This window comes from Anolis sagrei, chromosome 2 (assembly GCF_037176765.1).
Source record: "Anolis sagrei isolate rAnoSag1 chromosome 2, rAnoSag1.mat, whole genome shotgun sequence".
NCBI classification, from domain to species: Eukaryota; Metazoa; Chordata; class Lepidosauria; order Squamata; family Dactyloidae; genus Anolis; species Anolis sagrei.
The window spans coordinates 160,902,972-160,918,673 of record NC_090022.1 but is presented as its reverse complement, the minus strand read 5'-3'; the positions used below and the strand labels follow the sequence as shown (position 1 = coordinate 160,918,673).

Sequence of the window (15,702 nt, the reverse complement as noted above, 5' to 3'; positions counted from 1 at the left end):
ATTTCCCTGTTTGTGACTCAGTTTCTTAGCCGCTCCATGCCATCAGACACTCTTGGGCAGCTGCCATGTCCAGTGTTGAGGGGAAACAGCCAGCTCCAAAGCTGGCTGTCCTGAAGAATCCTGTTTCAAGGTTTAATGCCTTTCTCAAGACAATTTTCTTCGATGTCCCTGGGAACATTTATTGTCTAACAAACAGACCAGCCTGCATTGACCAGAAAGCGTCGCATACTGAGACATGTACACTATTTCTCAAATTCAACATGAATGCGTAGGTTGGCGGCTATTGGCTGCTTAGATCAGCTTCAGACCAGCCCTGCATTGAAATCAAAAAGTAGAGCAGCCCGTTGTGTGCCTCTGCCTCTCCCAGCCTTTGGTACCGTGCCATCTTGGAGCCGGCAGCATCCAAAGCTCAGCATACAAACAGCCAGTGTGTGCATGTAGAGATAGAGATGCCCCTGGGTATACTTTAGTGGCATTTGCACAGCTCGGGATGGTGGTGGGTACATTGGCGCACACTCTTGGGGTTTGCAGAAAGGAAAACCCTTTGCACAAAGCACTTAATATGCATCTGTGTGAGGAAGAAAGCATCCCCACAGTATGCCGATATTTGTATACAGAAAATGTGTGCGATACACCCAATCCACACCCTGATGCAGAGCAGAACCGCTTTCCGCGTGTGCTCGTGCACACTGGCACTCATACAGCGCCGCCCCCTCACGCCTCCCCCCTCCTCCCTCGCACTCCCCCTCCCTCCTTCTCTCTCTTTCTTCCCCCTCCATTCCAGTCCTCCTCTTCCTCCAGAAGGGAAGAAGCTTTGCCACAGACCGTCCCCTTCTCCCCTCTTTTTTCCTTCAGTGGGGTGGCTGAAAAAGGGCTTCTGCAGCAGCAGCATTATACCTAAACAGCAACCCCCTTCCCCAAACTTGCCATCATGACCCCCCTGGGGGATGATGTCTGAGTCCCTGTGGACAGCGCTCTCCAATTTCTCTATGCCCGATTTCCTTGACAGCAGCATGTTTCGCCGCACAAAAAGGTACAGAGAAAGGAAGCTTTCGGCCTCCGTTCCTCCATCTTCTTTCCCTTCTCCATCCCTCTGTGGCCCCTCCCTGCTCCCCCTCTTCCATTCCTCCATCCTCACCTCTTCGCCCATCACTTCTTTCCCTGACTCACCTCCATCACCTCCTCCCACAATCACCCCCTTGCCCACTCAAACATATTTGTTCTTCCTTTATGCCTGAAATAGGTGTGAAGAAAGAGCTCAGGCTATTTGATGCCTGCAGGGATGGGAAGGGTGTGATCTCCCTCCTTCTTCTATCCTTTTTCGTTCCCCTCCAGTCCTCTCTTTTCATGACCAGGCAGTGGGGAAGTGGCATCTTGGGGGTGGGGTGGGGTTGCAGTGGCTTATGGCGCAGTTGCAGGGAGGAGAAGAAAGATTCACATAGGGTAGGGTGCCATGGTAACTGCCACTGATACACAGATGTATATGAATTGGCAACACTGCCTATTGATGAATGGTCTTTCTCTCCTACCTCCCTTCCTGCAGCGCTCCGGTTGGTCCATCCATCTGTCTCTCTTCCTAGCTAATGTCCCCTTTCTACTGTCTCACCTGATCTCCTTTGACCAGTTTGTGGCTGCTGGACTTTTAGAGGGACAAACAGATAGTGGGAGAGAGAAAGGCTGGATGGGAATTGGGAGTGAGGGATGCAGCAGTCAAATGGTGATGGATGGGAGGGAAGTGAGCCTTTGAGATGGGGAAGATGCCTAGCCAGAACGGCTCGGTGGTGAATGGTGGGCGAGTTGTGGCAGGATGCACACACAATTTATATTTTCTGATTGTTTTTATGGCATTGAAATTGTATTTTATGATCTTGGTACCAACTGTACACAGCCCCAAGTTGCCTGTGGGCTGAGAGGGACGGTATATGAATATCTATATAAATATAAATGTAATGTTCCAACAGACCTCACCTCTGAGGATGCTTGCCATAGATGCAGGCGAAACGTCAGGAGAAAAATTGCCTCCAGAACGTGGCCATATAGCCCGGAAAAACCTACAACAACCCAATGTAATGTTCATTTGTGGGATTAACATAACTCAAAACCCACTGGACGAATTGACACCAAATTTGGACACAAGACACCTAACAACCCAATGTATGTCCTTCACTTAGCAGCAGGATGTATTTTCATTCACTCGCCCAAATTTGACACAAATACCCGATATGCTCCAATTTGAATACGGGTGAGGTTGGAGGGAGGATTTATTTTGTGATTTGGGAGTTGTAGTTGCTGGTATTTATAGTTCACCTACAATCAAAGAGCATTCTGAACTCCACCAATGATGGAATTGAACCAAACATGGCATACAGAACTTCTATGACCAACAGAAAACACTAGAAGGGTTTGGTGGGCATTGACCTTTATTTGGGAGTTGTAGTTCACCTACATCCAGAGAGCACTGTGGAGTCAAACAATGATGGATCTGGACCAAACTCAGCACGAATACTCCATATGCCCAAATATGAACACAGATGGCGTTTGGGGGAAATAGACATTGACATTTGGGAGTTGTAGTTACTGGGATTTATAGTTCACCTACAATCAAAGAACATTGTGAACCCCACCAACAACAGAATTGGGGCAAACTTCCCACACAGAACCCTCATGACCAACAGAAAATACTTAAGGCCATCCAGTCCAACTTTCTTCACCAGGGCACGTAAATGTAATCAAAGCCCTCCTGACAAAGAGCCATCCAGCCATAAATATAGATAGATATAGATGATTCACACACAGAGAGAGAGATATATAGTATCATAGATTTGAAAGGGACCCCTAAAGAAGGACATATTCCAGAGTAGGCAAACCAGACAATCTCCACATCAACACTGACAAAGAAACAGCAAGAAATACTGTTTACCCATAAAGACATTACATATATTAGAAATCTACACTTTCACATTATTTTATTTTTCAGATCACCAGACTGGGCCACAGCAACGCCTGGCAGGGGATGGCTAGTCATTCATTCATAAATAAATAAATAAATAAATAAATATTAGTCTGAACTCTAAAACGATGGAAATTTGGGCTTACCAATTTGGAAAACTATGCAGATTGAAGGGTATGATGTGGGATAAATGGAACAGGGCAGGTAGAAAAAGAGGATGAAATTTTGGCATTGCATTTGGATTTCTTGGTGATCTTCGTAGTGTTCAGTTTTACATCAAGCACCTGTGTCTTAATTCTCATAGCTGGCACCTCGGGATTAGAAATGGGTTCCAACCCTGACTGCAAATCCATATTTGGAAATTTTAGGATGATGGCATTTGGCATTTGTCATAGCATTTGATAAGTGAATATGTACTCAACCTGTTGTTAAGCTCTCCTCCCTCAAATGACCTCCATTCCCATAACACCAAAATGCACGCTGGTTCTCTTTGCGCTTTCCTTTCCTGAATGGCTGGCTGCAGCTGCAGAGGTCTGTTTTCCGATCTACACATGCCACGTATATAGCTAAAGTTTGTGGCAAAGCTGACAGTTAAATTTAATCCCCCTGCTGTGTTGGTTTACCAGAAGTGGATTTTTCTTCCCAGACCAGCTCTGTTTGAGGATTAACTGTGTGTCAAACAACAGTGTTTCATCCAGTCCATAGTGTGTAGTTGTTACGGGAAGGATGATATTCAGACTCATAACTCCATAGAAGGATGAGCAGGAGGGATGGACATAAAGGGGACATGTGGAGATTTGAATGTGTATCCAGGCAAATGCAGTGTGGAGAAGACTCAGGGTGTGTTGTCATAGTAGAACAATGGTGCATGAATTCATAGGTGGCTCACGATAATTCTTGCATTGAAATGCATTGTGAGAAGGCTTCTTGATGTGTGTATGTTTACAGCAAGGTCTGTCCGAGCACCAAATTGCTGGAAGAGTCTTAAACCATATTCCTAGCAAAATAAGTACAGATTTGAACTGTAAAGCAGGGAGCCTAGGGGACATCTTCTGCACGATTGCTCCACCTATTGGAAAGACACATTCCCAAACTGAGGAATAACCTTATGGAAGAAGATTCCACATTTATGGGTTGTCTGAGACAGTCATTTATTCTCCATTATTTTATCTCTCCCTTTCTCGAAAGAGTTCTGAGTGGAATATATGAGGATCGTCCCATTTTATTCTCCAGTAGCTCTGTAAGGGAGGATAAGCTGACAGATAAGCAAGTTGCTCAAGGTCACTTGGGGTGGGGTAGTGATTTGTAGATGGATGGAGATATCTATGCATTTATTTAAGTGCGTGTGTGTTAGGGATTTGGACCCTTCCAGAAAACAGATCTCACTTGTTTGTGAGTATTTGACATAGTTTTCTATTATGTGTGCAAAAAGAATGTGGGGCTTTTTGCTAGAGGGGGAAATCCTCAAGCCATAAAAGATTCCCTTTATGGCTTGCCACATTCATATACTGTAAAAGGCATGATATAGACATAGTCTAACAACTCTAAAGGCATCAGATCCTGGCTGACCTTCAAAACAAATCAGGGTCAGCTCTGATGATTATACTGATGATAACAATAATATTTTTTGTTGTGTCAGAAGTGACTTGAGAACCTGTAAGTTGCTTCTTGTGTGAGAGAATTGGTCGTCTGCAGAGATATTGCCCAGGGGGCGCCCGGATGTGTTGCCATCCTGTGGGAGGCTTCTCTCATGTCCCTGCATAGGAAGCTGGGACTGACAGATGGGAGCTGACCCAGTGTCATGGACTTGAACGGCTGAGCTTCAGGTTAGCACTTCAGCCAGCACAAGGGTAACCCATTGCATTACCGCAACTAATAATAATAATAATACTTTCAAATCCAGACTGACAAAGTTTTGGAACACAATACACCAGACATCACGATTGTGGAGAGAAAAAAGTCTGGATTTTTGATATCGCCATACCGGGTGACAGTCACATTGAGGAAAAACAACAGGAAAAACTCAGCCATTATCAGGACCTCAAAATCGAACTGCAAAGGCTCTGGCGTAAACCAGTACAGGTGGTCCCAATCGTCATTGGCACACTGGGTGCCGTGCCAAAAGATCTCAGCCGGCATTTGGAAATAATACACATAGACAAAATCATGATCTGCCAACTGCAAAAGGCCACCTTACTTGGATCTGCGCGCATCATTCAAAAATACATCACACAGTCCTAGATGCTTGGGAAGTGTTCGACTTGTGATTTTGTGATAGGAAATCCAGCATATAGATCTCATTTGTTGTGACATACTGTGGGTTTGTGTCAATAATAATAATAATAATAGACAAAATTGAAGGAAAAGTTGATAAGGAGAAGACCTGGTTGTGGCTCACAAATGGAACCCTGAAGAAGGAGACAGAAGGCCTGATTCTTGCAGACCAGGAGCAAGCCATCCGAACAAAGGCCATTAAGGCTAGGATTGAAAAATCAGTGGATGACCCAAAATGCAGACTGTGCAAGGAAACTGATGAAACCATGGATCATATCCTCAGCTGCTACAAGAAAATTGCACAGGAGGATTACAAACAGAGGCACAACTCTGTGGCCCAATTGATTCATTGGAACTTATGTCACAAAAACCACCTGCCAGTTGTAAAGAACTAGTGGGATCATAAACCTGCAAAGGTAGTGGAAAATGAACACGCAAAAATACTGTGGGACTTTCGAATCCAGACTGACAAAATTTTTGAACACGATACGCCAGACATCACGATTGTGGAAAAGAAAAAAGTTTGGATTATTGATATCGCCATACCGGGTGACAGTCTCATTGAGGAAAAACAACAGGAAAAACTCAGCCATTATCAGGACCTCAAAATCGAACTGCAAAGGCTCTGGCATAAACCAGTACAGGTGGTCCCAGTGGTCATTGGCACATTGGGTGCCGTGCAAAAGGTTCTCAGCCGGCCTTTGGAAACCATAAAAATTGACAAAATCATGATCTGTCAACTGCAAAAGGCCACCTTACTTGGATCTGCACACGTCATTTGAAAATACATCACACAGTCCTAGACGATTGGAAAGTGTTCGACTTGTGATTTTGTGATACAAAATCCAATATATAGATCTCATTTTCTGTGGGTTTGTGTCAGTAAAATAATAGTAATAATAAATGTATTACCTGTCTCTCCCTGCGGTTTGAGGCAAGATGCAACATTATTAAAACAAGAGATAAAACACTATTAAAAGACATATAATGAGTCACACAGAATTAAAATACAAGTTAAAATCCACTGAGGAAATGCAGATTAAAATTCACAACTTCAGATGGGATGCCAGCAAAGAAAGGCTATATTTCAGGAGAAGGAATTCGCAAAATCACCTCTGCATATTCCTTGCCTTAGAAAACCCTGTGAAATTCATGGGGATGTCATAGTTTGACAGGTGGCTTGAAGGTGCATGCAGGGTTTCATTTTGAAGCAAAAAAAGACATGCATAGGAGGGGAAGTGCATGCATATGCATTTCATCACCTCAGGAATTTTTCTCCAGGTCTCGTTTTATAGACAGAGTGAGCCAAGGTGAGTCTCTGGAGCAGTGGTGTGAAGGGAGACAAAGGCAGGAAAGGTGCTGAGGTTATTTTCCTGTCATGCCCATGTCCTTTTCTGAAGGTAAAAAAAGAATTTGCATTTTTTGTCATTGCCATTCTGCGTGCATAGCATATGGCTTGACAGGGGAAGACAGGTGTAGTTTTGACAAGGCTCAAGATTCGAGCTTTATTGCTTTATTTATTTATTTACCTCATTTATATCCCGCTCTTCTCACCCTGAAGGGGACTCAGGCTGGCTCACAGCAAAGGCACAATTCGATGCCTTGAATACAATAAAAATGAGACAACATATAATTTAAAATTACATAATTAAAACATATCAATTAAACAATTACTTAAAATCACACAATCCGAAAACATACACCAGAAGCTATTCCAATTGTCATTTGTATTGTTCATTATTGCACGGAGACATTGATTATTGCAGTGGGAATCACTGCGCAAATGTTTGGCCCCACAACCAGGATTTAAATTTCTTCCTGAAGGTTAGGTTGGAGGGCGTTGATCTAATTTCCCTGGGGAGAGACTTCCATAGCCACGGGGCCACCACCGAGAAGACCCTGTCTCTTGTTCCTACCAGTTGTACTTGTGAGGGGGGTGGGATCAAGAGTAGGGCTTCGCCAGATGATCTTAATCTCCGTGATGGTTCAAAGAGGGAGATACATTCAGACAGGTAAGCTGGACCAGAACCGTTTAGTGTAGGGGTCCACAAACTTTTGGAGGACCGGATTATAATTTGAAAAAATGTGAATCAATTCCTATGCACACTGCACGTATCTTACTTGTAGTGCAAAAAAACCAACACTTAAAAACAATGCAGTAATTAAAATGAAGAAAACAATTTTAACAAATATAAACTTGTTGGTATTTCAATGGGAAGTGTGGGTCTGGTTTTGGTTGATGAGATAGGCTTGTTGTTGTTGTTGTTGTTGTTGTGTGCTTTCAAGTCGTTTCAGACTTAAGTTGACCCTGAGCGAGGGCCAGGTAAATGACCTTGGAGAGCTGTATCCGGCCCCCGGGCCTTAATTTGAGGACCCCTGGTTTAGGACTTTATAGGCTAAAGCCAGCACTTTGGATTGTACTCGGTAGCAGACTGGCAGCCAGTGGAGCTGGCACTGAATTGTGTGCTCCCTGTACCCTGCTCCAGTTAGAAACCTGGAGCAGGGTACAGTTGAAGCTCCAGAACTGGACTAGTTGAAGCTTCAGAACTGGACTAGTTGAAGCTTCAGAACTGGATTAGTTGAAGCTTCAGAACTGGACTAGTTGAAGCTTCAGAACTGGACTAGTTGAAGCTTCAGAACTGTCTTCAAAGGCAACCCCAAATAGATTCAGTATGGCTCAGAGGCAGAACTGTGCAAAGTGAGTGCATGGCTGCTATGCTTCGACCACTCCACCCAGGGCTGTGAATCCTTTGTGGCTTCAAAAGTAAGGAAGGGAAAAATCAGCTCACAATTCTCTGTCAAGGAATTTTGAAGTGGCCTTTGTGTAGAAGTTCAATAGTGACAAATGCAAGATACTCCACTTAGGCAGAAATGCAAAGATACAGAATGGGGGACGCGTGGCTTGAGAGCAGTACGTGTGAAAAAGATCTTGGGGTCCTCATGGACAACAAGTTAAACATGAGTCAACAATGTGATGTGGCGGCAAAAAAAGCCAATGGGATTTTGGCCTGCATCAAGAGGAGCATAGTGTCCAAATCTAGGGAAGTCATGCTCCCCCTCTATTCTGCCTTGGTTAAACCACACCTGGAATATTGCGTCCAATTCTGGGCTCCACAATTGAAGGGAGATATTGATAAAGTAGAATGTGTCCAGAGGAGGGCGACTAAAATGATCAAGGGTCTGGAGAACAAGCCCTATGAAGAGTGGCTTAAAGAGCTGGGCATGTTTAGCCTGAAGAAGAGAAGGCTGAGAAGAGCCATGATAAATATGTGAGAGGAAGTCATAGGGAGGAGGGAGCAAGATTGTTTTCTGCTTCCCTGGAGACTAGGACGTGGAACAATGGCTTCAATCTACAAGAAAGGAGATTCCACCTGAACATGAGGAAGAACTTCCTGACTGTGAGAGCCGTTCAGCAGTGGAACTCCCTACCCCAGAGTGTGGTGGAGGCTTCTTCTCTGGAAGCTTTTAAACAGAGGCTGGATGGCCATCTGTCAGGGGTGCTTTAAATGCAATATTCCTGCTTCTTGGCATGGGCCCATGGGGATGGCCCATGGGGTCTCTTCCAACTCTATGATTCTATGATTTCATCAGAAGTCGTTTGCCAGTGCCTTTCTTGGAGGACAAAAGAGTCTGTCTTGCCCAAGGTCACAAAATGGGTATCATGACAGAGCAGGGATTCGAGCCCCTTCCTCTAGAGTTGTGGGTCAATGCTCAAACCACATTAGTTGTTGTGATAGAGTCTGCTAGCAATGATAGTAATTGTGTTGTTTTTATCTTTTGAGCTGTTTCACACTGAAAATTAAGTGTTTTATGCCTTGTAGACTGATTTGGAGCTGTTTTGAGTTTGTTTGAACAATCAACTTTATTATCTGAATTGGCTGGCGTCTGACCTTGACACTAATTCTCTATTATTTATTTCTAATACTTAAAATTGGTTTAACTAGTTTTACATTGTCTTGTTTTAAATGTCAACATGATTTAACATGGCTGTCTTCTAAATTTACCCTTTTAAATTGTCCTCATTTGATTTTAGCAAATAATGCTTGGAAGCGCTGATTGATTTTAGCAAATGATACTTAGAGATCCTCAATTAGAGAGTGGAAATATTAACGACAGCAACAACATGCCTGTGCTTGCCAGATTGAAAATTGGAGGGTGCATTTCAAGCAGGTGTTGCTTGCACAATTTTCTCCATTTATGAATAGGTGTCTTTGAAAAGTGTGTACCTGTATGTGTGTGTGTATATATGGGAGAAAGATAATCTTATTTGTATCAGCAAGTGTGAACATGCTGCCAATGAGTGATATTGATTCTGAATGCAATAGTACAAAGGACAAACAGTTGATTTGATAGTAACCGAGCCTTGCTTTAGGAGCCACTGCGTAGATGTAATCTGGGAAGGGAGATGGGTAAGTTGTCAGAGTGGTTATGATCATCACCTGCCACAGGTGAGCCTCCAGAGTCCAAGTTAGGGTCCTATTTTATTTCTCCCCAGCAGTGGCATAGTAGCGAAATAGGGCTCATGGAGTTGATACACTGGGGCTTTTTAGTGATGAGTTGATACACTGGGGGCAATGTTGCAACCTGCCATTTCCAAACCAACGGGGACTCTGTTTTCCTTGAGTTTAGCACCAATTTTTACAACAGCTGGAACTGGGGAAAATGGATTATCCCTAAAGCGTTGTTCTGAGCTATCCTGGTACAGTATCTTGTCTTAGGGTGGGGGGTTAATCTTGAATAGCATTTAAAACCCATTAGCTTGTCCAAGCATACCCAGTCATAGTAGAGATGACATTTGCCAGAACTGGCTTGTTGCTATGGATCAAGGCAGCTGGCATCTCCTTAGGGGAGCGGTTTTCAAAGTGTGCTCTGCGGAGCTCTCTGGACTCTACGAAACACAGTTTGGGGCTCTGCGCTTCCTCCTACCCTTTCCTTCTCTTCCTTCCTTCCTTCCTTCCTTCCTTCCTTCCTTCCTTCCTTTCTCTCTGTTTTGCACTACAAACAAGATATGTGCAGTGTGCGTAGGAACTTGTTCATGTTTTTTTCCAATTAGTTCACGCAAACATTCTCCATCTGTCACTGGCCCAGCCCATCTGTCAAATATCAAAAGGCAATGTGACCCCTGTGTCCAAAACTTTGTCCATATCAGATAGATAGATAGATAGATAGATAGATAGATAGATAGATAGATAGATAGATAGATATGGCATGGTTAGGTTCCGTCCGAATCTTTGGAATTCAGAATAAAGTCAAAAAAATACCTTTTCAAAGCTATTTTGAAGTTTTTAAGAAAACCGGAAGTTTCTTTGCCCTTCCGAAGCTTTTTCCGCCATTTTTGTTACGACTCATGAAGTGAGTCGGAAATGATTCAGCTTTTCCCTGCTTCTGGTCCCTGGCCTCGGCTCAAGCCAGAGGAGGCAATTGTAAAGCCAGAGAAGCCAGTTTTAAACCAGAAAAGGAAAGAATGTTCTGGCCTCGGCTCAAGCCAGAGAAGCCAGTTTTAAAGCCAGAGAAGCCAGTTTTAAACCAGAGAAGGAAGGAATTTCCTCTGCTTGCTTTTCCCCACTTCTGGTCCCTGGCCTTGGCTCAAGCCACAGAAGCCAGTTGTAAAGCCAGAGAAGCCAGTTTTAAACCAGAAAAGGAAAGAATGTTCTGGCTTCGGCTCAAGCCAGAGAAGCCAGTTTTAAAGCCAGAGAAGCCAGTTTTAAACCAGAGAAGGAAGGACTTTCCTCCACTTGCTTTTCCCCACTTCTGGAGTAAAACAATTACTTTCAAAGTAAAGACTACCCAATGAAACAGGAAATAACACTTTCAAACCATTAATGAAAGGATTTGGAAGTTTCAAAAAGTTTTGAACATTTTTTTTTCTGTGGAAGTCGGAATTGAATTTAGAATTGAACCACCAGTGCTCCCGACATCCAAAACGAATTTTGAACCATTTTTTAATCAACCAAGCCATACACACACACACACGATATAATATTTAAACATTTCTTGGGGCTCCACGAAAAACTTTTCCTTCAAAAAGGGCTCCGCAGCTGAAAACGTTTGAGAACCCCTGCCTTTGGGGCATAATAACTACCTGCAGTTCAGATTTTACTGCCCACCATTGTCCCTTAGCTTCACTGAAGGTTGAGGGTTTCCGAAATATACGTTTCCTCTCTGACATCCCAAGTGTCTTGTGGAAACTTGCATATGTGAATGAACATTCAACACCAAAGCTGAACCATCCGTATCAACTCAAGCACAACACTACTTTCCTAGTAGAATCAGACGTGAGTCAGGGAGCGCTTGGGGATCAAACACTGATTCATGTCTGTACTTGCCAGGCTGTAAATAAAGATTTCCAGTTATGCCAGGAATTACTTCAACTTGCCTGTCTAGCCTTTGTTCTTACAGATATCTGACACTATCGGAAGTGGATGTAGAGTCATATATTTAAAAATAAAATGCAAATACCCTCTCTGTCAACAGAAAACGGAATAGAGGAGGTTATACACTACAACCTGCATTCTGATGTGCTGCTTCTGTCCATGTTTTTTTTTCTTTATGTGGATAAATATTTTAAAATCATGGTCTCCTGCCTGCCATCTGAAGTGATTTAGGACCTCATTTTGCCATTACCTTCATGATGTGTAAGCCACAGTAATTCCTTCTCATGCCCTGAGGTCATATCCGAAGCGCTAGCTCACAGAGGAAGAATCTGCCATGATATCATGCCTCCTATGTGTTTTAATCGAGAAGGCTTATTCATTTTGCAAGTTACCAGCAGACCTGCTTAGGGAGCTTGGAAGCATTTCCATTGAAAAGCAAGAAATACAGGCAGGACAGCACGTTGTACGGTTATGTGTAATTGTTGTTGAATTATCTGACGGTCACTGCTTTATGTTATGTAACTTTCCCCCTGATGTTATTGTAAGCTGTTTTGAACATGGTTTTAGCCACGGGAAACCAGCATATGAATAAATATAATGCTGAAAGTGAGGATATCAAACAAAGACAATAAATGCCTCAAGGAGGGACCCAAATTTTGCAGTCTTAATCTCTGGGAAAGGCTCTCCAATAGCTACATTGACTCAAAGATATATTTGCTATCAGAGGGTCTCTGAGGATAAAAGGTGATAAAAAGAAAAGGGATATTTGTATAAACACCTTTATAGCTGAAGATATCGCCTGAAGAAGGTATCCTATGCAGACATTGTTGAAACTGATGAGGCTTACAGAAACACTGAGGTTTTCTTGTGTATTGTGTTTCCACACCATATTTCCCTTTATGAATTCCAAGAACAGCCTCATAAAGCACTCTCCTCGGAAGAAAACTAGGACCAGGATGATAGTGTGAAGTGAAAGACCATATGCAAAAGCATTTGTGCATCTAAGCCAGTGTTTCTCAATCTGGGGTTTGGGACCCCTGACGGGATCGCAAGAGGAGTGTCAGAGGGGTCACCAAAGACCATCAGAAAACAGTGTATTTTCTGTTGGTCATAGGGGTGTTGGAAGTTTGGTCCAATTCTATCATTGGTGGGGTTCAGAATACTCTTTGATTGTAGGTGAACTATAAATCCCAGGAACTACAACTCCCAAATGTCAAGATCCATTTCCCCCAAACTCCACCCAGAGGTGGCCCTAGGTAATTTTCAAAGGTAAGCAAACAATATTTTTGCCCCCTCCCCCCCTGAAACCAATCATTGATATATATTTTCTGTTCGTCGTGGGAGTTCTGTGTGCCATATTTGGTTCAATTCCATCATTGGTGGAGTTCAGAATGCTCTTTGATTGTAGGTGAACTATACATCCCAGTAACTACACTTGCCGCACTTGCTCCCATGCCTGGCCCGCTTTGGGTCCGGAGGGGTGCCTGAAGACCCCGGCGTGTGCACCAAAAGTCACCTCTTCTCCTGACTTTCTCCTCAGCCATTGGAACCGAGAGAGAGAGAGAGAGGTGGAGATGCCCACCTTTCCTGAAGGTAGGCACAAAAACAAAGAAGGGAGCGGAGGTGAGAGATACCTCCAGCTGGAGGGGCTCTCTCTCTCTCTCTCTTGGTCCCAATGGCTGAAGAGAAAGTCAGGAGAAGAGGTGACCTTTGGTGCACATGCTGGGGTCTTCAGACACGCCTCCGGACCCAAAGCAGGCCAGACGCGGCGGCTCCGCCCCTTGGCCCACCCGCGGATTGGGACGAGGAGAGGAGGCAGGTGGAGTGCAGGGGGATCGGGAAAGGGAGCCGGTCATGGGGAAGGGATCGAATGCAGAGAACGATTGAGCGCCAGCTCTGCTCGCGCACCCGGTGGCCGGGAGCAGGAATGAGAGGGGCTAGGTGAGGCTCAAGGGCCCGGCCCCTTTGGGAAGAGGATCGCCCGGCAGCGAGGCAAGAAAGCCGAGGCTCCCCCCCGGACTGCTAGGGCTGTTGTGAGCTGAGGGGGTGCTCCTCAAGTGGCGATCAAGGGGCATTTACAGAGGCACCTCTGCGCCCATGGCAAAAAAAAAGTGTTCTGCAACCGCTTACTTCGCATAATGGACGAGCCGCCCCTGACTCCACCATATTTGGGCATACTGAGGATTGAGGGAGAGGGCCTTCTCAGTGGTGGCCCCCTGACTCTAGAACTCACTTCCCAGGGATATAAGGCATGCCCCAACATTGGCAGTCTTTAGGAGGAGCCTGAAAACGTGGCTGTTCCAGTGTCCCTTCCCGGAATAAGGAAATAATTCCCAGCAAAATGTCCTCAGAATGAACTTCAACTATTCGTTGGATTGCGCTCCCTCACTTCTTTTAAAACCCTCCTACCAGATATATCTTAGCTTGTTCATGCCCAGCATTTATTTTTTAATGTTAAACTATTACATTTGGCCCGGCCATAGGTTTTTAAATCTTGTGCGTTATTGTTTATATGTGATTTATACTAATTGTATTGTTTTTGGATTATTGCTTTCTTGTTTTATTGATGTGTTGTTGGGCTTGGCCTCATGTAAGCCGCTCCGAGTCCCTTGGGGAGATGGTGGTGGGGTATAAATAAAGTATTATTATTATTATTATTATTATTATTATTATTATTATTATATAGTCCAAGGTGCTCTCTGGATGTAGGTGAACTACAACTCCAAACTCAAGGTCAAGGCCCATCAAACCCATCAAGTGTTTTATGTTTGTCGTGGGAGTTCTGCCTGCCAAGTTTGGTCCAATTCCATTGCTGGTGAAGTTCAGAATGCTCTTTGATTGTAGTTGAACTATAAATCCCAGCAACTCCAACCTCCAAATGACAAAATCAATCCCCCCCCAACCCCACCAGTATTCAAATTTGGACGTATGGGGTATTTGTGCCATATTTGGTCCAGTGAATAAAATGCATCCTGTATATCAGATATTTACATTATGATTCATAACAGTTGCAAAATTGCAGTTAAGAAGTAGCAACAAAAATAATTTTATGGATTTAGTAATTTCCTTAAATTATCAGCAAATTGAAAAGGGTGGGAAGTAGACAGAACCTTCTCACTTGCAGTGATGTTGGGTAAAGGGATTTCCTCCAGAGCAAATCCAAAACTATTCAGGCAGAAACAGGTTAGCCATGCAAAATCCAACAAAATCCAGAATAAACATCATTATGATGCCTTTATGAGGTGAGCCGAAGGATGCCAGATGCGTTATGCTAGCTTTCAAAGCTCAACAGACAGAGGCTTTGCAAAATTATACAGATTTTGAACTATATGATTTATGTATCTATATGATTTATTTAGATAGGGGGCCCCGAGTGGCACAGAGAGTTAAACCGCTGAGCTGCTGAGCTTGTTGACCGAAAGTTTGCAGGTTCGAATCTGGGAGTGGTGTGAGCTTCTGCTGTCAGCCTAGCAGTCTGCTGCCAACCTAGCAATTCGAAAACGACTGACTCCTGGTCAGTCGTAAGGCCGAACAGGGCATAGGGTTACAGCCTGTGTTGGACGGGGTTACACTCTCCCTGAAGATGCAGGTTCGCAGCTTGGGTGTGATCTTGGACTCGTCGCTGAGCCTGGAACCCCAGGTCTCAACGGTGACCAGGGGAGCATTTGCACAGTTAAAACTTGTGCGCCAGCTGTGCCCATACCTTGGGAAGTCTGACTTGGCCACGGTGGTCCATGCTCTGGTTACATCCCGTATAGACTACTGCAACACTCTCTACGTGGGGTTGCCTTTGAAGACGGCTCAGAAGCTTCAACTGGTCCAGTGCTCGGCAGCCAGGTTGCTAACAGAAGCGGCACTCAGGGAGCATACTACTCCTCTGTTGTGCCAGCTCCACTGCCTGCCAGTTTGCTACCGGGCACAATTCAAAGTGCTGGCGTTAGCCAATAAAGCCCTAAACGGTTCTGGCCCTACTTACCTCTCCAAACACATCTCCTCCTATGAACCGACTAGGACACTAAGATCATCTGGGGAGGCCCTGCTCTCTGTCCCGCCTGCATCACATGCGCGCTTGGCAGAGACGGGAGACACGGCCTTCTCGGTGGT

At 44.3% G+C, this 15,702-nt stretch overlaps 1 protein-coding gene across 1 annotated transcript in view; it reads left to right on the top strand.

The window, feature by feature from the left end:
- Positions 1–752: 752 nt before the first annotated feature.
- Positions 753–15,702, top strand: part of MAST1 (microtubule associated serine/threonine kinase 1) — a 90,108-nt gene continuing 75,158 nt past the window's right edge. Inside the window, exon 1 of the mRNA XM_060763624.2 lies at positions 753–1,033. Within this exon, the coding sequence (XP_060619607.2) occupies positions 948–1,033 (86 nt within the window). The 5' untranslated portion in view covers positions 753–947. The remainder of the gene's footprint in view (positions 1,034–15,702) is intronic.